General features: G+C 38.6%; 1 protein-coding gene across 1 annotated transcript in view; it reads left to right on the top strand.

Annotated features, from left to right (window-relative positions):
* Positions 1-4,317: 4,317 nt before the first annotated feature.
* HCN1 (hyperpolarization activated cyclic nucleotide gated potassium channel 1) overlaps positions 4,318-22,862 on the top strand; it is a 382,573-nt gene continuing 364,028 nt past the window's right edge. Inside the window, exon 1 of the mRNA XM_057540919.1 lies at positions 4,318-4,804. Coding sequence (XP_057396902.1) covers positions 4,392-4,804 — 413 coding nt within the window. The 5' untranslated portion in view covers positions 4,318-4,391. The remainder of the gene's footprint in view (positions 4,805-22,862) is intronic.

Here is a 22,862-nt window from a genome sequence, read left to right as displayed (position 1 = left end):
GGCTAACACATGGTTTATCCTGGAAAATGTCCCCTGTGCACTTGAGAAGAATGTGTGTGCCATTGCTGTAGGGAATGTTCTGTATGTGTCTATTAGATCTAGTTGGTTTATTTTGTTAAGTCCTCTGTTTCCTTACTTATCTTCTAGTTGTTCTGTCCATTGTTGAGAGTAGAGTTTGGAAGTCCCCAACTATTATTGTAGAACCGTCCACTTCTCCCATTGTCAGTTTTTGCTTCATATATATTGATGGTCTGTCATTAGGTGTGTAAACTTTTATAATTGTTATGTCTTTGTGCTGTATTGTACATTAATATATAATGTCCTTCTTTGTCTCTTATAACTTTTGATTTAAAGTCTATCTTGTCTGATATTAATATAGCCAGCTCTTCTCTCCTTTAGTTACTATTGCATGGACTATATTTTTCCATCCTTTCACCTTCAATGAATTTTCCATGTTTACTTTGTATGAGCTTTCTAATTTCTATTATTCTAAATCCTATTATTAATTGTGATGGTAGTGCAGCTGATTCTTCTGGTTTTCCAGGGAGGCAATATTATCAACTGAAAATACTACATATTGCAGACATGCTGAGTTTGAGTGTCTTGTTCTGACTTTAATAGCACCAGTGTTTCACATTAAGCATGATATTGGTGGTTGCTTTCCAAATAGACACTCAAGTTTGCCTGTGCACGAGACAGAGAGGCTGTGAGGTTGCTTTTCGTCAGCTGTTCTTTTCACTGCAATGGTAAGCCATTGCCTTCTTCAACAGAGACAGATCTGACTTTATTTCCTTACATGTGAAATGTGTATTTAACATATTTCTCTGTCCTAGTACGGGGACTGAAATGTTTTATCCCTTAAACCTTTAAATTTCACTAAGAATTTTCCAATAAGCTGTCAAACTTCAAATTGCCCATCTATCTTTTTTTGGTCTCATTTCACATGTGCTTGCGTCTGCTGCATGGAGATTTTATTTTAGTTTCATATTAATCTTCTGCTGCTGCCTGCAATTTGATTTTAAGCAGAGTATTAAAGGAAACAGGGAACATTTAAAAAGATGCATGATCCTTGTATGTACTGCACAACACTCATTTAACTACTAATGGGACATTCTCATGAAATGAATTCATCATTGATATTCTCTGATGAGACCTCAGAAATCAAATTCCTTTGAAATACAAGTCACTTTGACATCTAATGATGTAGAATGAAACATGATGGTAATCCTACTTCTAAGATGACTGAAAAAAAAAACAACACTCTAATTTAGCTCTATGGATTTCAGCCTGAGATAGTTTATCAATGAACAGACATGGAAACATGCTGAGGAGAGGTTATCCTCAAAATTCAGGCCTATTCTGGATATGATACATATGTGTCTGGAGCAGTTAGAGGAGGGATAGGATGATGGGAGGAGGAAGTGAAAATAGGAAAGTAAAATTTAGGTCTGGGGCTGGAGAGTAGGAAGATAAACAGGAGCAAACCCTAACTTGCCCTTATCTCCTCAATTTCACTCTGAGCGGCAAATAATCAGTCCCTAATTTCTTCCTTGGTCAAAAACTTCTCTAATTCATTCAGTGAATTCAGAAATAGAACAACTAAACAATGAAAGAAATTTGTGCTAGCCACAGAAGTTGTTTCACTATTGGGTCACATTCTAAAACACATTTGCTAATTCTATCTGTCTGTCACTCATTGCTTTCATTCTTTTATAGCTTTCACTCTGTTCTAATCTTCCTGTAACTTCTCTCTTTTTATAAGGAAGCTTTTAATGTAAGTCCACGTTCTAAATGACTTTAAATCAACAGTCTGAAAGGAAAGTGAAGAAACTTGACTTTTTCTATTGCTGGCAACTTTAAGTTAATAAATGGGTATAATATACATATTCTCCAAATTTTAAAAAACAATGTATTGTTTTGAGAATTTAAATGAATGAAAAATGGCCTAAAAGCTATACCTGGAACAACCAATGAATGGTTTGTGACCCTGTTTAAACATTTCTTTGTTCTACTTTGAAAACCTGTTTTTCAGTAATTCTGTCATATTTAGTACAGACGTTGAAACTGAGAAAAATTCTGACAAAAATAACTGCCTGATCATGATTAAGATTAAGTTGAAAAGAACAAATAGAAGGATTGGCTTGAAGAAAACAGAAAGTGACTTAAACTCAGTTAACATAACATTTTTGATGGTATATTTTTAAATTATTATAAAATTTAAAATTTATGCTAAAATATACATTGTCACACTCATGACTGAAAATAGAGGGATTGGAGAAGCCTGCAGAATGGGAGGAAAGTAGGGAACATCTTTAGTCTAATAAAGAGAAGCTTCCTGAGTAATCCAGCCTTTCTTAGGAAGAACTGTGCTTTAGGCAGTGTTGGTTTTTATCCATCCCCTTGGCTTCCTTCTTCCCTCAGCACCTGGTATCCTCACCTGACCTCTTGGATTTCCGAAGTCCCTACTTTGATATAGATCGCAGCACTATATTGTTCCTATTTTCCTTATTTCTTACCACTGAAATTTGGCCACCTAGGCTTATTTCTTAAGGTTCGGGTTTTTGATTAGCTGAAAACATATGGTGTCTGAGTCAGGGTGGAGCTCACTGAACAAAGAGATTTAGCATAGACTATGGTAAGTAGAGTGGAAAGGGGAATCTTACAGAATTAGAGCACAGCTAGGCCTAAAGGCTTCTAGTTTCTGCTTCTCTCTTCTTTTTTCTCTGTTCTCTGCTTCCATTCTCAGCCCCTGTTAACCCCTCATGGGGGCCTCTAGTTGTCTTCCTCTGTCTTAATCCCTGCCTCTCCTATTCTCAGTTGGCTTCATCCCCATTCAGTTTTTCAGGAAAGCACTTTGATTGACCCCACTCATTTTTTCGTGCTAGGCCATTGGTCGCCAGCTTGTCACAGATTCCCTCCCCAAAGTGCCCACTCCTCTCCCCCTAAAATGTGGCTGTAGTCAACAGGATCCATGAGATCAGGGACTCTTGGCAGGGCAGGAATTCCTTTAAAGGGTCTGCTGGCAGGAAGGCGATGCTTGTGTCTGGAACAGATGTTTTGGGACATCTGGGAGTCCTGAAGCTCTTCAGACTTGGGGCTGCCCTGCTGAGGGACCGGTGAGTTTGGCAGCACATCCTGCTTCCTTTAGCTGATCCACTGGGTTTGGGAGACACCGAGGGAATAAGAGGAATCTCAGAAGGCTTTCTTCAGCATCAGCAGCATGCTGTAAGTTTCACTTGAGAATACTTTCCCCCGTCTGAAATTGTGATGACATTCTGCCTAGATTCTAAGACATCTTGGCTTCCTGGTGAGGCATAGGTGACCACTGCCCAACATACGTGCCTCTCAGTGTGTTTTATTGATTACATAACATGAAAAGTTAGGTCAGCTCTGGTGAGGTTTCCCTAACACACTTTTCTTTCAGTATTGGCCACTGGAAGACCTGCGTAGTGATGTGAGTGGCCTTGGGAAGAAAGAAATCCCATCTTCTGCGTAACAAGCTCGGAGAGAATAAACAAGGATAAGTGTAAGGAGGTCAGCTGTCGGTCCCTAGGTGCAGAGCTTCATCTGAAAAGCCCCAAGCAGCTGATTACCCTGGGTTACACAGAATCTAGTCTCTTTTCCCTGTGTGCCTCTCTCCTTCAAGTGCACACACTCACACACACACACACACAAAGTTCACTTCTACTCATTAAATTTATCATCCATTGTCAAATCTTACTTTCTTATGTACACCTAGCTGTACGCTGAATTTTCTGCACGCAGAGCCAGTCTCTCTGCCTTTCCCGATCTGTGACATCATTCAAACAGGCATTCAATGTGACAAGGTCTCAATGAGTTCAAGGATGTTTGTTTCTTCTGGATAAATACACATCCGCTGGCTCAGTCTTTCTCCCTCTGTCTTTCTGACTCTTTCTCCTTTTTCATGCAAACATACACCGAGTCTCTCACAACACGTGCGAATAAATGTCTCGAGGGCTCCTGAGTTCAATGTCACGCTGGGCAGAAGTGGAGCAAGAGTGGAGGGAGAGCGTGCGGCGTGCGGGCGGGGAGAGTCCCTTTCCGGCCAGCAGAGGGCAGCCGCCGGGAGGCGCTGGCGCGCGAGGGCTGAGCGGAGCCTCGCCTCGCTCGGGCAGCCTCAGCCTCAGCACCAGGCGCGCCGGAGCGGGGAGCGCAGCCACTGAGGGCAGCGGCGGCGGCGGGAGCCAGGCGCGCAGCGAGCAGCGGCGCGGGCGGGAAGCAGAAGCCGCCGCCGCCGCCGCCGCCGCCGCGACGGGCAGCCGGGCTCGGCGGCCGCCGGATTGGGCCCCTGCCCCCTCCGCTTCGTGTCCCCGGCGCTGGGCGGCCGGCGAGTCTGGAGCCCGCGCCGTCGCCGGCCGCGTCCCCCGGGCATGGAAGGAGGCGGCAAGCCCAACTCGTCGTCCAACAGCCGGGACGATGGCAACAACGTCTTTCCCACCAAGGCGCCCGCGACGGGCTCGGGGCCTGCCGCGGCCGAGAAGCGCCTGGGCACCCCGCCGGGGGGCAGCGGGGCCGGCGGGAAGGAGCAGGGCAATTCCGTGTGCTTCAAGGTGGACGGCGGCGGCGGCGGCGGCGGCGGCGAGGAGCCGGCCGGGGGCTTCGAGGACGCCGAGGGGCCCCGGCGGCAGTACGGCTTCATGCAGCGGCAGTTCACCTCCATGCTGCAGCCCGGGGTCAACAAATTCTCCCTCCGCATGTTTGGGAGCCAGAAGGCGGTGGAGAAGGAGCAGGAAAGGGTTAAAACTGCAGGCTTCTGGATTATCCACCCTTACAGCGATTTCAGGTGAGGACTCCCTGTCGCCGCCCCACCCTCCCTTCCGGGCGCGCCCTCTAACGCGCTTCCCCGCTCTTGGGAGGGGGCGCCGGGCGGGCGGCGGGCGGCGCCGCCGGAGGCTGGCACTCGGGCGACCGGCTCGACTCTTCCACAACTAGTTTCCACCCAGGAGGAGGTTGTCTGATGTGTTCCTGTTGCCCGGGCACGCCGGGGAGGTTCTCCTGCTTTGCCTCGGGAACTTTGGGGCCAGGTCGGGGAAGAAGGCCACGGTGACCCCCGGATGGGAGGTTGCTAAGTTGTGCAGGGAAACTTTCCCTTCGGAGATGAGAGTGTAAGAAAGTGGCCAGAAAGTCGTGTTGGGGGTGCCACCCTTCCTCGCGCTACTCCCCCAAGAAGTGGGTCCCTCCCAGAGGGGAAGCAGGCGCCCCTGGGTTTGAGGAGAGGATGGGGCGGCCGGAGACAGTGACTCACAGGTCCCAGCCGGTCCAGCCTCTCTCGCCTGTGGGGAGTGTTATTAGTCTGTTTCTCATCCGCTTGTAGTCGCTGGGTATCCTCAGTGCCTTGCTTCAGGAGAGTGGCTGGCAGGCTGAGGAAGGGTAATTTGCGCTTGGAGAGTCCCTGACTTGAGATTTCAGTGGAGCTGGCGCTGCCAGGTGGGGCAGGAGCGTGACAGGAAGCCTCGAGTTCCTGAAACGGACACAGGGGGCGTTTCCAGAGCCCCCTTCCTGAAACAGAGGGACACCCTTTCTTGACCTTGGCTACTAGTCTGTTTCAGAAATTTCTTTCCCGTTTCCCAACTCGGGAACAAGGGCAGGAGAGCTGTCAGCTGTCAAGGAAACTCTGCTTCGGCGAATTAAAATTAAGACATTTCCTGATCTTATTTGCCCCCCAAGTATTCATTCGGTTATAAGCATGTTTAGAGATTATCAAATGAAGGTCGTGAAGTAGATCCTCTTATTAGTGCGCGAACACCCTGCTGTCACGTTATCTTAGCGCCGGAAGAAGGCTGAGCTTTTAATTAAAAAAAAAACACACACAAAAAACCCAAAAATTAAAACTCTGGGTGACATCTATCTATCCATTTATTGCTGAAATCGTTCGGAAAAGGAAAAGAAGAAAAAGAGTGTGTGCACAAACTAAGAAGTTTTAATAGGCGGCTGTTAAACAGCAAACGGATGTAGCAATAAAAAGCGGCATTACTTTGAGTTATGTTTAGAAGCTAAGGGACATTGCCTTCAACTCCACGCCTTAATGGGAGCTGTCCACAGTTCTGAATGACATTAGCTATGGAAAACCCATACTCCTGCCACACAAAGCCTTGGAGCAACTAACTGTCTTCAACTTCTCTGAGATATATATACACAACATATATTCTCAGAAATAAGTAGCCACTATTATTTATGGATAGGGTGAATGGATTTTAGGAAGTGTGGAATGTGTAAGGTTCTTACTTGCAAAACCACATAGCAAAGTCCAAAGGAGGACTTATAAAACCTAACAACATTTATAGTCTATGGAAAATTAAGAGTTTGACAGAAAAAATGTTCATATGAAAAGGATCTACTAAATAATCAAACATATTTCCTCCATTAGGGAGATACTTACAGAAGCAAACTTATGAATCACCCTGTTCTAAGGTGTATAAGAGTTTCATGTTCTTTAGAATTTTAAAGGTTGAAATAAAATGTAGAATACTATCTGTACCTCAGTCTTCAATGGAAATATATTGCAACCCATATTATAATTTTTTCATGAAAAAACTTTACATGGAAACAGCCTTCAGTCTTAATAAGAAAAGTAAGCATAGCTTTCCAGAAATATATGTAGTTCAATATTTACATGCAAATAAAATGCTAAACTTTGTTTATTTAATTTCACACTCAACTAAATGGTTACTTATGATACTTTTATTTCTTGAACAGTGTGAAAAGAGACTACACTTTTTCAAAATGGTAGACTATATCAAATAATTAAACTTTTATCAGTTACTACATAAAAACCATGGGGCCACCTTTCAGGAATCGGCATACTGTGCCAAGATCTTTTGAATGAATGAAATTAATGAAATTAAAGATTCTCCACATTTTCCCAAATGAATCATGTGAGACAAAATATCTCTTTAAAACAAAAAAATTGTTACTAAACAGAGGAAGAAATTGAAATCAGTTGATGGTTCAATTTTATCATGCATTTTAAAGAAATGAGAGATGATTAAAGAGTGCACTAATACCCTAAACAAACTCTGCTGTGGAACAGTTTGGAATATTTGATTTTCCCTTGCATAATTGGAAAAAGAAAATGATAGACATAAATTAAACAGCTACTATGATTTAGGTTTTTAACTGGAAGGAATCTGAAAGAAATAGATTTAAAAACTCATAAGTACCATACACTGGTTTTCTAAAACGACAAACTAAGGAAGAAATATAAATACTTGCTTGCATATGTTTAAGTCTTATTATTATTTCATTGATGTCTTTACATGATCTCAATACCAATATAAGATTTCTCAGAATCTATAACATGTCAGGATAACGTAATGAAAAAAGCAAAAATAAGAAAGACAATTCTGGCAGTATTTTTTTTTTTTTCCTAAAGGAAAAGCCATATGGGAGTAATCACCCACACAACAGAAATGTTATAGTCATGATCTCCTCACCTCAGACCCTTCCCTGATGAAGACATTTTAAGGGAAGTGCTTTGCTATGTTTCATACAAATGCCAAACTTAAGCTCAGTAATCATTTAGTGGCTGAGAAAGTGACACTTAAGAATAGATTTCCGTGGAGAACGGTGGAGATACCAGAAATTAAAGATACCCAAAGCTTTTTCCTTCACTATCCTAAGCCTTTGCAGGGCCAGGGAAGTTTTGCAGGCAGCTCTTTGGTCAGCCCCACACTGCTGAGTGTAGCATGAGCCCGCCACTCCAGGGCATGTCAGGACTTTAACGCTGTGGCTAGCGGTCTAGGCCCTTCTCAGGATGATTGATTTCTAAGTCAGGCTCCTTTCTCCTTCCCTCAGGCAGCAGGGCTGTGCTGCCACTGAGACTCCCAGAGAGCTAGCTCGGTGCTGCTGTCACCCGCCTGGGCCCAAGAGTGCTATTGCTGTGTCTGGAGGGTAGTTTTCTCCTATCTCTGGTGTAAGTAGGGCAGAGGCCCTGTATTTCCCTTCCTTCTCAGGGGAGGATGATGTTAGAAACCTTCAGGGACTAAAGAGGCGTCAAATACCATCAATACTGTTGGAAATAGCTGGGGGGGAGCTAGAGAATTTAGTACAAAAAAATTGTATGTTTTTGTTTATACCATGGTGTATAATCACCCAAACTAGGGAAAATATAGTTACTTAAAAAATAAGATTACACTGATTTTTGTGTGGTGAGGACATGGTCTCAGTCTTACTGAGTTTCATGTGAACAACACACACACACACAAATATTTAATTTGAAGATTAAATATGATTTTGAGACTACTAATTGTGATTTTACATTTATTAGCTAAAACTTTACTTTTCATTCATTAAATAAAAAAGTGACACTGGTCAAGCATTGTGCTTTCGTAGCCAATCCATAGTTATGATATAATCATTTAAGTGCATTGAAAGAATAGCTAGAGGACTTTTGTGAATGTTTGTTATTATGTGAGAAATTTACCTTAGAAGAATTTATCAACAGATTATTTGTCATTTCAGAGATTCTGACATTATTTTGTTGGATCATGCTTACATAAGTACTTTTTTTAAAAATAATGCTCCCATTCCATATATATTGCCAGCAAACCTCTTGCCTCTGGTAAGGGAGGAGATTTTATATCTTGACTCATTATTTCTTCCACTGCTTTTCATCAATTAGTGTGAATAACTGTGAAAAGCTTATTGTGTCGTAAGTACACAAGGACTCTAGAGATGGGAGTCACTTCCTGAAGATTCTGCCATATCTGGGCTTCCGTCTCTTCCTCATGTTGCGTCCACAACTGTGCTGATGTCAGAGATCACTGATATGTTCATTAGTGAAGGGAAGCTTCCTCCATATAACAGTTCGTCAGAGAGAGAACGCTTGTTTCTAGGAGCTTCTCCTGAGAAAACAGTTCAACCTTCTGGGGTTTAAGGACTAATTAGCCTACTGCTATGTTATCTTTATGCTGAATACACTGTATTCTCCCAGCAATGCTCATTTTATTTGCTTTCCATATCAACACAGCCAAAATTGACCATAAGAATTTACTTTTTTTCCTGTTAGGTGAACCTTTTTATATCTTATAAATTCAATTAAGTTCTTCTTAGTGGCTCTAGCAACTGTTAGGCCCAATTAAAGTGAAACTATTTGAAAGATTCGGAGGTATGAATTTATTCAGTTACTTTTTCTTAGTATACATGTAAGCTATAAAACTTTAAATTTTATTAAATATTTCATTAGTTAATTGCAGTTAATAGATATAGTGATCACACTATTAAAATATTATGAGGTATTTTCCATTGTTTTCTGAGCAACTTTGCTTTTAAACCTACTTTTGGGGACATGGTGTAAATTGAGTCATTGGGCAGAAGCACTTTTACCAATTCATATTTAATTATGTGGGCTTGTATTTATGAACTTGCATGGTGAATAATAATGAAGGAGTTTCAAATGCATTGGAACCATATATTACTTACCATTGTTATCATAGGGTCATTTAACAGAATCTAGTTAAACTATATCTGCTTGATCGAAAACCAGGAATCAAAATAACACCAACACCAGAAAACAATTTAAATAGTATTTGTAATTCTGCATTATTCCACTCAATGAACCTGTGTCCCCGAGTGAGTATGAGGCAAGCAAAATATATCTGTGATCCTGATGTGAGCATTTTGCTATCCTGAGTGTAATTCTTATGTTTAGCAGATAATTCACTCCCTTACTTGGAGACAAAAATTGGGTTTAGGATGAAGACTTTCCAATAGACTTTCTTGTAGGTATCATACAAATTATGGCAGACCATCAGCACTGCAGGAAGAGTACTGAACATGTTCAGGGTCTGTGACAAATTTCCATTTTATCATTTTGGGCAAAGAAGTAGCAAACTGTGAATTAGGCTGACACCATATATTTTAGGACGAGAGGTAGTGGTAATGAAGAAAAAGTCTGCATACACTAGGGTAAAAAACTATTTTCACTTATATTTTCTTCTAAAAATAATTTTTGTGTGTGTGTGTGAAGGCATCTTGATGTACAACTTAGCATTATTTCCCACCCCCCCAAAAAAAAATCAGGGGAAAATGGCGGTGCTTCCTGGTTCATCCTGGAATTTTCTGTTTTTGCAAAATAAACCTCATGGCTCTATTAATTCTGTGTGTGTGTGTGTGTGTGTGTGTGTGTGTGTGTGTGTGTGCACGTGCACGCATGCGTGAGAGAGAGAGAAACTCTTCAAGGGACATCTGTATACAAGGGACATCTGATAAATGCTCATTTATCTGACACACTTCACCCAAGTTTGAGTGATAAAAATTGATTTTGTGACTCTTTTCAAGTTTATTCATTTATTTCCTCATAATATTCTTCAACCGTTTCACCTAATAACTGACCACTCAGTTAAAGCAAGGTAGCAAAATTATGCATGCCTCAGATTTACAATTTAACAGTCTTATTTACATAGACCTGTTTTTATTTTCAAGATGTTATTTATAACTCTAAAGAAGTAAGGCTAATTACATACACATAGAGTTAGCAACTGTTTACAAATTTTATATGTTCAAGTTTGTTTCCAGTATTTCAGTATTGTTAACAGTGCTGCAGCAAACATCTTTGCGCATGACTTTTCTTCATTATATTCTGTACCTGTTGACTTTACCAATTAATACTGCTATCAATTGAGACACTTCTTAAAATTATAAGTGACGTGGGTTCACCAGTGTTGATGTTCCTGTTTAGATATTCACAGGCAGTTTTAGGACGGAAAGTCAAAATTGTCCCCCATTCTATTCATCGTAGAGTACACAGAGTGGTAAGAGTGATCTTATGTCATGTCCTGTTATCCAGTGTCTAATGATGTTATCGTGCTGCTTAGTCCTTTGAGGCCTTCCCATTACTCTTGAATACTTTTTTTTTTAAAGATTATACAATTCTTTTTTTAAAAAATTAATTAATTAATTTATTTTTGGCTGTGTTGGGTCTTCGTTTCTGTGTGAGGGCTTTCTGTAGTTGCGGCGAGCGGGGGCCACTCTTCATCGTGGTGCGCGGGCCTCTCACTGTCGTGGCCTCTCTTGTTGCGGAGCACAGGCTCCAGATGCACAGGCTCCAGATGCACAGGCTCAGTAGTTGGGGCTCACGGGCCTAGTTGCTCCGCGGCATGTGGGATCTTCCCAGACCAGGGCTCGAACCCGTGTCCCCTGCATTGGCAGGCAGAGTCTCAACCACTGTGCCACCAGGGAAGCCCTCTTGAGTACATTTGATAAACCTTACATGAGCTACAGGACCTTGCATAATTTCAACCTATCTGGGCAACCTCGTCACACACCACTCGCTTCCTCCCTGTCGTCAACCACCAGGGTAAAATTTCAGCTCCTAGAACCAGCTGAAGTTCTCTCCTGCCACAGATTTTGATGTGACGTTTAACCCCACTGCCTGAAATTCTCCTTTCAGTTTTTGTCATTTGCATCATAGCTAGTTTCTCCTTGTCATCTGGATTTCAGTTTAATCATTGTGATCACCTTCACCACCACCACCCCCTATTTTATTTTCTCTCTGGGCCTCTTGTTTCATCAGAATTTATATTTTATGTATGTCCCTCCACTAGAATTCAAGCTCCACAACCTCATCAGTATTATTCAATTTTATTTTCCTAATGGCATAAAAATGCACATAATAGACTTTTTTGTTTTTTCCTGCTAAGCTTTCTCAGATGCTTTATTTTTTTACAGTTTTTTTGAGATATTATTTACCTACCGTTACGGTTCACTCATTTAAAGGGAATGATTGCTTTCTAGTAGGTTCACAGAGTTGTGCAACCATTACCACAATCCATTTTAGAAAATGTTATCACTCTAAGAAGGAACTCCATACCAATTAGCACTCACTTTTGTCTTTCTCCTTCCCTTCCTCCCCTCACAGCTCTGTCCAACCACTAATCTACTTTCTGCCTCTATAGAATTGTTTTTTTATTCTGGAAATTTCATATCAGTGGAATCATACAATATGTAACCTTTTGTTATTGGCTTCTTTCCCTTAGCATAATGTTTTCAAGTTTCGTCCGTGTTGCAGCATGTTTCAGTACTTTGTTTTGATATGGATATACCAAATTTTATCCATTCATCAGTTGATGGATATCTGGATTATTTTTAGCTTTTGGTTTTATGAATACTGCTGGTATGAACACTGTTATATATTTTTTGTGCAGAGGTATATTTTCATTTATCTTAGAAGTGAAATTTCTGGGTCGACATAACAGACTTTTAAAAAATATTACTGAATGAATGGGCAAAGAATTAGTCTCCAACCAGAGTGTGCCACATTTATTCTTTACATTAATAAATCCGGATAAAGAAAGCTCTTTCTTCCCTTACAGCAATCCTTGGCATCCCCTCCTGTTGCCACCTGCAAGTACATGTCCCAACTATGACATTTTCCTGCCCAGTATACAGAGGACTAAATGAAACTGCAGGGAGGTTAAGCAGCATAAACCTGGTGACATAGATAGATAGTAAGAACTGGGCCAGGAGTTCAGCTCTTTGGAATCTTGATTCTGTCACTCCAACTCTTTTACCTAAAAAGAAACGAGGCTGCCGATATAAATAATTCTCCACACCTGTGGGAAAACAGTATGTTAGACCTGATCATTTATTCTTCCTCCCTCCCGAAACCATCCCAGAATGTGAAAAAAACACAAAAATACATAGACAACTAGAAGAAAGAGGAGAAAGCAGAGAACAAGGGATCTCAAAAACATTTTGGAAAATAGAAAGCTAATGGAGAAATTATCCTACTTATACAATCCTTCACCATTGAACTGCAGAAGTGTTCAGGAAATGAAGGGAGCAGTTAACAGATAGTTTCCAGGAAAGCCAGGCTGAAACCAGGAGGATTAAGTAAGGGTCTCCTTAGTGAGTACAGAACTCTTTTTTTTTAAACATCTTTATTGGAGTATAATAGCTTTACAATGGTGTGTTAGTTTCTGCTTTATAACAAAGTGAATCAGCTATACATATACATATATCCTCATATCTCCTTCCTCTTGCGTCTCCCTCCCACCTTACCTATCCCACCCCTCTAGGTGGTCACAAAGCACCAAGCTGATCTCCCTGTGCTATGCGGCTGCTTCCCACTAGCTATCTATTTTACGTTTGGTGGTGTATATATGTCCATGCCACTCTCTCACTTCGTACCAGCTTCCCCTTCCCCCTCCCCGTGTCCTCAAGTCCATTCTCTATGTCGGCATCTTTATTCCTGTCCTTCCCCTAGGTTCTTCATAATCTTTTTTTTTTTTTTTTTTTTAGATTCCATATACATGTGTTATCATATGGTATTTGTTTTTCTCTTTCTGACTTACTTCACTCTGTATGACAGACTCTAGGTCCATCCACCTCACTACAAATAACTCAATTTCATTTCTTTTTATGGCTGAGTAATATTCCATCATATATATGTGCCACATCTTCTTTATCCATTCATCTGTCGATGGACACTTAGGTTGCTTCCATGTCCTGGCTATTGTAAATAGAGCTGCAATGAACATTGTGGTACATGTGTCTTTTTGAATTATGGTTTTCTCAGGGTATATGCCCAGTAGTGGGATTGCTGGGTCATATGGTAGTTCTACTTTTAGTTTTTTAAGGAACCTCCATACTGTTCTCCATAGCGACTGTATCAATTTACATTCCCACCAACAGTGCAAGAGGGTTCCCTTTTCTCCACATCCTCTCCAGCATTTATTGTTTGTAGAGTTTTTGATGATGGCCATTCTGACTGGTGTGAGATGATACCTCATTGTAGTTTTGATTTGCATTTCTCTAATGATTAGTGATGTTGAGCATTCTTTCATGTGTTTGTTGGCAATCTGTAAATCTTCTTTGGAGAAATGTCTGTTTAGGTCTTCTGCCCATTTTTGGATTGGGTTGTTTGTTTTTTTAATATTGAGCTGCATGAGCTTCTTGTAAATTTTGGAGATTAATCCTTTATCAGTTGCTTCATTTGCAAATATTTTCTCCCATTCTGAGGGTTGTCTTTTTGTTTTGTTTATGGTTTCCTTTGCTGTGCAAAAGCTTTGAAGTTTCATTAGGTCCCATTTGTTTATTTTTGTTTTTATTTCCATTTCTCTAGGAGGTGGGTCAAAAAGGATCTTGCTGTGATTTATGCCATAGAGTGTTCTGCCTATGTTTTCCTTTAAGAGTTTGATAGTGTCTGGCCTTACATTTAGGTCTTTAATCTGTTTTGAGTTTATTTTTTTGTATGGTGTTAGGGAGTGTTCTAATTTCATTCTTTTACATGTAGCTGTCCAGTTTTCACAGCACCACTTATTGAAGAGACTGTCTTTTCTCCATTGTATATTCTTGCCTCCTTTATCAAAATAAGGTGACCATATGTGCATGGGTTCATCTCTGGGCTTTCTATCCTGTTCCATTGATCTGTATTTCTGTTTTTGTGCGAGTAACATACTGTCTTGATTACTGTAGATTTGTAGTATACTCTGAAGTCCAGAAGTCTGATTCCTCTAGCTCCGTTTTTCTTTCCCAAGATTGCTTTGTCTATTTGGGCTCTTTTGTGTTTCCATACAAATTGTGAAATTTTTTGTTCTAGTTCTGTGAAAAATGCCTGTGGTAGTTTGATAGGGATTGCATTGAATCTGTAGATTGCTTTGGATAGTATAGTCATTTTCACAATATTGATTCTTCCAATCCAAGAACATGGTATATCTCTCCATCTGTTTGTATCATCTTTAATTTCTTTCATCAGTGTCTTATAGTTTTCTGCATACAGGTCTTTTGTCTCCATAGGTAGGTTTATTCCTAGGTATTTTATTCTTTTTGTTGCAGTGTTAAATGGGAGTGTTTCCTTAATTTATCTTTCAGATTTTTCATCATTAGAACTCTTTTTTTTTTTTTTTTTTAATTTTTATTTATTTATTTATTTATTTATGGCTGTGTTGGGTCTTCGTTTCTGTGCGAGGGCTTTCTCTAGTTGTAGCAAGCGGGGGCCACTCTTCATCACGGTGCGCAGGCCTCTCACTATCGCGGTTTCTCTTGCTGCAGAGCACAGGCTCCAGACGCGCAGGCTCAGTAATTGTGGCTCACGGGCCCAGCCACTCCGCGGCATGTGGGATCTTCCCAGACCAGGGCTCGAACCCGTGTCCCCTGCATTGGCAGGCAGATTCTCAACCACTGCGCCACCGGGAAGCCCCATCATTAGAACTCTTAATCCTGACATCAGAATGCTTGGAGCCTGGTCAATTCTCCCCAGGCAGGACACTGGGGAAAAAATGCATCCAATGGGAGATGAGACAGTTCAATGTCTTCCAATAAAAATTCTTATTTATTACTTAATGACCTTGCAAAAAGGCTCACATTTGTACACAGAGACTGTATGTATATTTTGGTATTACATCATCTGATATGATCGATCTAAAAGCAAAAGGTTACGAGACTTTTGAGAAAAGTCTTCATCATAGAAGAGAAAAACTAAGTCAAACAGCAAAAGAAAGGGCCGAGAACAAAGAAACATTTGGGATAAGGGGAAACTCAACATTATTTAAAAATAGTCTAAAAATTATATCTTCAGAAAGATATTTTATCTGTACAGGAAGAACAATATGCTATGAAAAGAATACCCAGGATGTAATAAGTTGGCACATAAAGTCTAGGAAACCTCTCAGAATTAGGGCAAAAAGAAAAAGAGAAAACAGAAAATATAAGCAAAATAAAGGATAATTTACAAGGTCAAACTCCATAAAAGGAGTTTCAAGATGAGAACATAGTGTGAAAATTGACATATGGAATTAACAGAAGCATTTTAAACAAAATTTTCCAGATAGCAGGGAGTGAAACATCTTTTCTGAGAAAGTCATAGAGCACTCAGCACCATGAAAGGAAAAGACCCCATCAAGGAACATCACACACCTCAGAACACCTCTGAATCAGAAAAAAACAAAACAAAACAAAACCCTAAAACTTTCCTAAGAGAAAGTTATAAACTTACAGTATTTCTCAAGAGGTGAGAAAATACTGTAAGCTAAATGATAGTGTGACAAAGTTTACAAAATTCTGAGAGAAAGTGACATCTAAAAGAATTGTATGCCCTGCCATAATATGAAGATTAAATAAAGCCAATTAGAATTCAAGAACTCTAATATTAACCACCCACGTATCCTTTCTTACAAAGTTATTGGATGATGTGCTTCATCAAAACAAGGAATCACACCAAATGGTGTAAAAATGGAAGACGGGATATGGGATCTAACAAAGAAGAACCTTGAAAGAAAGTCCCAGGAGTACTCCTGAGTAGCTAGCTGGTCTTGAAGGAAACCAGTCTAGACAGGGACCAGAAAGCAGAGGCCTCTGGAGAAAGGCCTTCAGGGGAGAGAAAATGGATAATCAGCAGTTGAAAAGTAGTGTTAATAGGTGGTCCACAGATCCTTTGGAACAAGATATCTATGACTTTCATATGAATACCTATTGGGTACATTAAATAGAAACAAATAAACAAAAGATCTTTATCAACTCCAGGATGATTTGAAGGTGTATAAAAAAGGAAAAAAAAATTACAATGCTTGGATCATCAGTGAATAACACTTACCTGGCCATTTTAAAGTAAACAAGGTTGACTGATTTAAACCAAGATTACGGTCCAGTTATTCTGGGAGGAAAGAGAAAGGTAGATGAGGGTTGGGTGTCCTAAGAAAGCTAAATCCTCATCTGCCATAACTGGAAATTAGCAGGGTTTAAAGTTGATGTATCAGTTTCTTTTTGAAATATGAATTTAATGTCAAAAGAAAAAATTAGGGTGTTTAAATTAAGAAGCGGGCATGTAGAGTGAAAAGAAGGGAGCTTATAATCTTATAATCCTTTAATGCTATTTTACTTGTTAAAAAAAGATTATGGGTATGTTTTGAGGTGACATATAGTTTTGTTAAGAACACAGATTCTGGAGCCAGCCTGTTTGGGTCAGAATCCCAGTCTACCACCTTAGTATCTGGGCCTCAGTTTCCTTAATTATAAAACTAGGAAAAGAATATATATATATCTTATTGGGTTGTTGGGAAGATACATATTTTATATTTGTATTATGAATATATAGTGTCTAGATATGTAGTGCTTAGAAATAGTACACTTTGCTGCTTAATGCTATGTAAGTGTTAGCTATAATTATGAAAGTAAAATTGGAGCAGAATTAAGGAGTGTGAACTATTTAAGAAAGGAGAATACTAAGTAGACGCTTGACAGTCTTCAGAATTCCTTTAGCAAATGTGTCAGTGAAGGCAGGGCCATGTAAATGATATGCTGTTCTGTTTTCTTTTTCTCTTCAGGGGAGTCTGGGCAGCAGGAGCCCTGACGTGTAGGGGCCGTGTTTGTGTGTGCTCTGTGAAATAAGTTCACTCATGAGGGAATTAGCATTGGAAAACATCTAATACATCTTCTATCTGCAAAATTTTCAGGATATAACAGTATTATCTTCTAAGTTGGTATAGAATGCTACAGTGTTGAACATTTAGAAATAGCTTTTAGGGAAAATTCTAATGACACTGAATTGTCATTAATCCTTCCCGTTACTCTTTATTTTCATCAGAAAATGGCATAAGCCATTTGGGATCTTATTTCAAATCAGTTAAATGTTATATATGAGTCAAATAAGATGATTCATAACTTGCTAATTTCTTTCATTTTCCTTTTTATGGTCAATTTTTTTTCCATTGGAGTGTAATTGACTTATAATATTATATTAGTTTCAGGGGTACCACGAAGTAGGCCAATATTTTTATACATTATGAAATGATCACCATGATGAGTCTAGTTACCATCAGTTATTACAGTATTATTGGGTATATTCCTCATGCTGTATATTACATTCCCATGACTTATTTATTTTATAACTGGAAGTTTGTACCTCTTAATCCCCATCACCTATTTATTATTTATTGTCAAATTTAATAGTCTATGAAAAATGGTTATTTAGAAATATAATTTAAGAAAAAATTCTTTTTTACATCATTTTAGAGCAGATGTCACTTATTGCCCTTACAGAATATGTTAGCATTGTTATTTTTTAAAGAGAGTATACTTTATTAAAAATTATACAATCTTGGTTGTTTGAGAGATATGAACAGAGGCTGAGAAAATGAATATTGAAGGTTATATGAGTAATATTTATAGGGAGAACGAGTATTCCTTATTTTTTTTGTAGAAAGGTCATTCATTGTTTAAATAATTATTTTTAAAAATAATCTTTGTTCTGAGCAATAAATTTGGTATTTGTCTTAGAAAATCATGTAAGTGAATTAGGATGAAGATTAGAAACAGATATATTGTCCAGGATTCAGATGTATTTTTTAAAATATATAAAATAGCAGAAATATGTGCTAAAATTACCTAGTTATGGTTGTACATGTATTGAATAATATAAGTAACCCCAGAATCCTATTAACTTAATTATCGATTATACTAATCATTCATTGGCTATCCATTTATGTTAGTGACACTTAGGCTTCCAGGCTCAGAGAATACTTCAAGAATCAGATGAGGGCTTCCCTGGTGGCGCAGTGGTTGAGAATCTGCCTGCCAATGCAGGAGACACGGGTTCAAGCCCTGGTCTGGGAAGATCCCACATGCCGCGGAGCAACTGGGCCCGTGAGCCACAATTACTGAGCCTGCGCGTCTGGAGCCTGTGCTCCGCAACAGGAGAGGCCGCGATAGTGAGAGGCCCGCGCACCGCGATGAAGAGTGGCCCCCGCTTGCCACAACTGGAGAAAGCCCTCGCGCAGAAACGAAGACCCAGCACAGCCATAAATAAATAAATAAATAAAAATTAAACTTTAAAAAAAAAAAAAAAATTAAAAAAAAAAAAAAAAAAAGAATCAGATGAAATCTGTGGATTCTCAGCCTGGAAAAGTACATGTATTCACAAAATTTTTGTTTGTGATTTTAAGAGGTTTGTGGTTCCCTTCAAGCACGTGTATTTTCGGACCCCAAGTTAAGACTTCTTGAACTGTCTAATATTTTTACACAGAAATATGATACTAAAAACAATGCATGGAAGACACAGGAAGACAGAGTTTTGCTTGGGCATTTAAGAATTAAAGCTGTAGTTAGAAAGATTTGCCTTGAGAGAGAGAGAATTCCATCAGCCAAGTTAGTTCACTTTGGAGGCTGGATACCTCATCCACAGGGATTGAACAGAGACGATCATTCTGTTGTTGGGTCAGTCAGTACAATCAAGCACAGAATTATATAGCTAGAAATATATTTGGAATGAGAAGCTAAATTATTTTTTTGCAGAAGATATTTATCTGCCTTAAAGAGCTAATTGAACTAACTGATAAATGATAGCATTACCTGCAAAGTCCATTAAGAGAGTTTATTATAAGATAAATATATTAAAATATATCAGGAACTTTCCTATATGTTAACTACTGTGATTGAGGATATTTAATAGAAGAAAATACCACTGACTGCAAAAACCAAAAATATAAACTATATATAAAAAAATGAGTTATACAATAGATAATATTAACCAACTAAAATAATTGAGTAAAATCCATTGTTATCAGTTTACAACAAAATTAAATCCAAATAGGTTTAAATTTATAAAAGGTAAAAATAACTTAAATCAGAGTTCCTAGAAAAATATTAGTGAATTATTTAATAATATTGCTATGGGGGAAAGCTTTCCAACACACGACTCCAAAGACTGTGTAAATTGTTGCAATTTTTCTAAATGTCAGTTTGACCCTATAGAAAAAGTCCTTGAAAATGTATAGGCCACTACCTAATTTTCCAGAAAAAAATATGACACATGTAAATACATGGATACAGGGATGATTCCTATAAATACTTCTCATAATAATAGAAAATTATAAACAAATATAACCTGAGTAAAATTTCAACCCTATCCTAAACCTCTGGTTATCAGTTATTCTCCCTATCTCTGCCCTGCCTTTTCTTCATAGAACTTCTCACAGTTTATTATACTAAATGTTTTGTTTATCTCATTTGATTATCTACCCTCGTCTATAATTTAAGCCTAATTTAGGAGGAGGGTTTTTTTATTGTTTTAACCATTTTGTTCCCAGGGCTAGATGCACGCATGGCACAAAGTAGGCATTTCATAAATATGAATGAATGAAGAAACTTTAGGAACATTATGCTTAATCTTGATTTTTATACACAATTTCCAACAACCAGATGGTCTTTTCCCCTATATTTCCTACAACAAAACTATATTAATTTAGTGTGGATAGCTTAATCTGACATACAGAGACATGTATTTAGAAATAAGATTTTATGCCATTTAAAATAACATATATACATACTTGTATTAATTCTATTTACTATAATGCTTGTTTTTATGTAGTTTAAAAAATTTTGGGGGAATATATATTGTGGATCTTTTGGGATGGCTCTTGTTTCACAGCCCTGTAAAAACTATTTAAATGTCATTGCCTTTGTAATCAATGCTGTCTTCATCAAAATAGTTGAAATATATCTCTCTGGGTAATGACATTAAGAAAGAATGACACATTTACTTTCTTGTATGTATCATTTTTTTTTTTTTTTTTTTGCTTTTGCCAAATCGCACTGCTTGGTATAACAGCAGTGCACATTTCATTTCAAGCCCTATTGTATAGAGATGGAAAATTAGCACTGTCTCTATAGGTATAATTAAGAAAAGATTGAGTCAGTGTTTTGAAAGCGTATTAATTTTGAATTTTAGCTCTGTGGTAAGTAGGTTCTTTTACTGTATTCACCAAAGAACAAAAATTCCAACGAAAAATTTTCTGAGTAAGCACTATTAAATTGCTCCTTGTGTAGTTAATGGAAAGGATAGCATAGATTTGATACAAGAAAATTGAAGTTGACATAATTTTCAAAAGGAAAGGGAACTTGAATCTGAGAAGACACTGATAGTTTGGTTTTTGCACATAAAAAACAGAGCAAACAGAGAGCAAAATGAAAAACACATTGGACAACATTTACAGCAAAATTATCCCCTGAACCTAAAAGATAAGTAGTTGGGACCAACCTGTGACAACTGCAAGACCTGTGTTTTGTGAACCTCCATGTATGTCAAAGGAAGGAAGTAATGGGAAGCAAGGTCATCTGATAGACCTGAGGACAGGTCGACCTCTCGCATAACCAACAGGTATTTTCTAGAAGAGCAGGTGAAACTGAGATGGGATTTGCACAATCCAGTAGTGGGAGTTCTGCAGTCATTTGAAGAGGAAAAGTGCTGTTCCCAGGTTTGTGGCAGGAAATACATGTTAAGGGCCTGGAACAATTTAACATACCAGATAGTAGGGAAGCTGTCAAAGAGAACCAGGGTAATATTAAAAAATATGAATCAACTTGAGAAAGCCAAGATGGGCTTCAGAAAGCATAAGAATTTCAATGAGTTCAGACTTATTAGAAGTTTAAATTTAAGTTCATAATAATATAAGAAATCATTACCCACTGAAGCTCATAGGGACCCAATTCATTACCTTGAAACCTGGGTGAGTAAAAGGAAAGAATCAAACATTTACCCGTGCTTTTCCTATATTATCTGAACCAATGTATAACCAAATAGTAGAGGAGGAAAAGAGTGTCCTTATAAAATTATTAAAGCTAATACATGAAAAGATAATGATACAATTAGAGAATCACGATTTTACCACCCCCATTCAATGACTGCATCTAGATGTTGGCATCCATAGGTATTCAAATACAGAGGGTGGAGGAATACGATGAACTTGCACCTGGAGCGTGTAATCAGCAAAATCCAGTGTTGGAGAACTGTCAGGCCTGCCACCCAGGCTCTTTAACAGATAAATAGTAAGGAAAAGAATGGGATGAAGGAGAATTTGTAAATGAAGAGACGTTCTGAAAATGGAGGTTTGGACAGAGCAAACTATACAATCTAGGGATGCACAATTGTGATGAAACTATAGAAAAATTTAGGGAAGCAACTACTATGAAAGGCAGCAGAGCTGTTATTTTGGAGGGTGGGAGGGGGCTGTGATTGGGACTATACACGTGGATGGGCTTCTTGGGTGGGTGGCCAAGTTCTATTTCTTGTCCTGGGTGGTGATTTCAAGGTTGTTTGGTTCATGATAAATCACTGTTTTCTCTAGTTTTCTGCATTTGTTTTATTTTATAATAAAAAGTAAAGGAAAAAAAGGGAAGAGGTCTTAATTTTCAAAAAGAAAGATCAATATATAATGAAAAGAAGTACAATATTACTGTTTATCTCTCTGTTTTACTCACAGATCTGATTTGTATTTACAACAAAACCGTAACAATGCTAAGGCAAAGCAATGGGATGCAACTTTATGGTGGGAAAAACGACTCAGACATAATCTCAGAAAAGTCAGAACCTTAAGTCTTTTAACTTGATTTGAGGAGATATTCAGCCTCTTTGAAGCTAATCTGTAAAATTTGAGAAAGTACTATCTGTCCCCTTAAGAATGTTATGATAATAAGATAATATATGAAAAGTGCCTGACACATAGCCAATATGTGATAAATATTAAATTCCCTTTTCACTTTCTTTTGTTATCCTGTTAATGTTATATAAGTACAAATAAATAAATCATAGTGGTTTTTCTAAAAGACATGAGATTACACACATGAACTCACTCATTCAGTAAATATTTATTGAGTGCTGAGTACGTTTTCAGGGATGGTTAGGTGTTTTAGATACGAAAAAGAATGAAGCCAAGTCACAGGCTTTCAGAGGCTTTTTGTCTACTAAAGAAGACAGGCACATAAGGATGTAATTTTAATGGAAGGAAAGAATGCCAGTAGGAAAACTGTATAAAATAATATACCACTAGAGAAAATCATGATGCATTAATTCCATAATATTTAATCATCAGCCTAATTTTAGTATTTTTCACTATTTATTTCTCAGATTT

Source organism: Balaenoptera acutorostrata, chromosome 2, assembly GCF_949987535.1.
Source record: "Balaenoptera acutorostrata chromosome 2, mBalAcu1.1, whole genome shotgun sequence".
Lineage (NCBI taxonomy): Eukaryota > Metazoa > Chordata > Mammalia > Artiodactyla > Balaenopteridae > Balaenoptera > Balaenoptera acutorostrata.
This window is presented reverse-complemented; position numbering and strand designations above follow the sequence as displayed.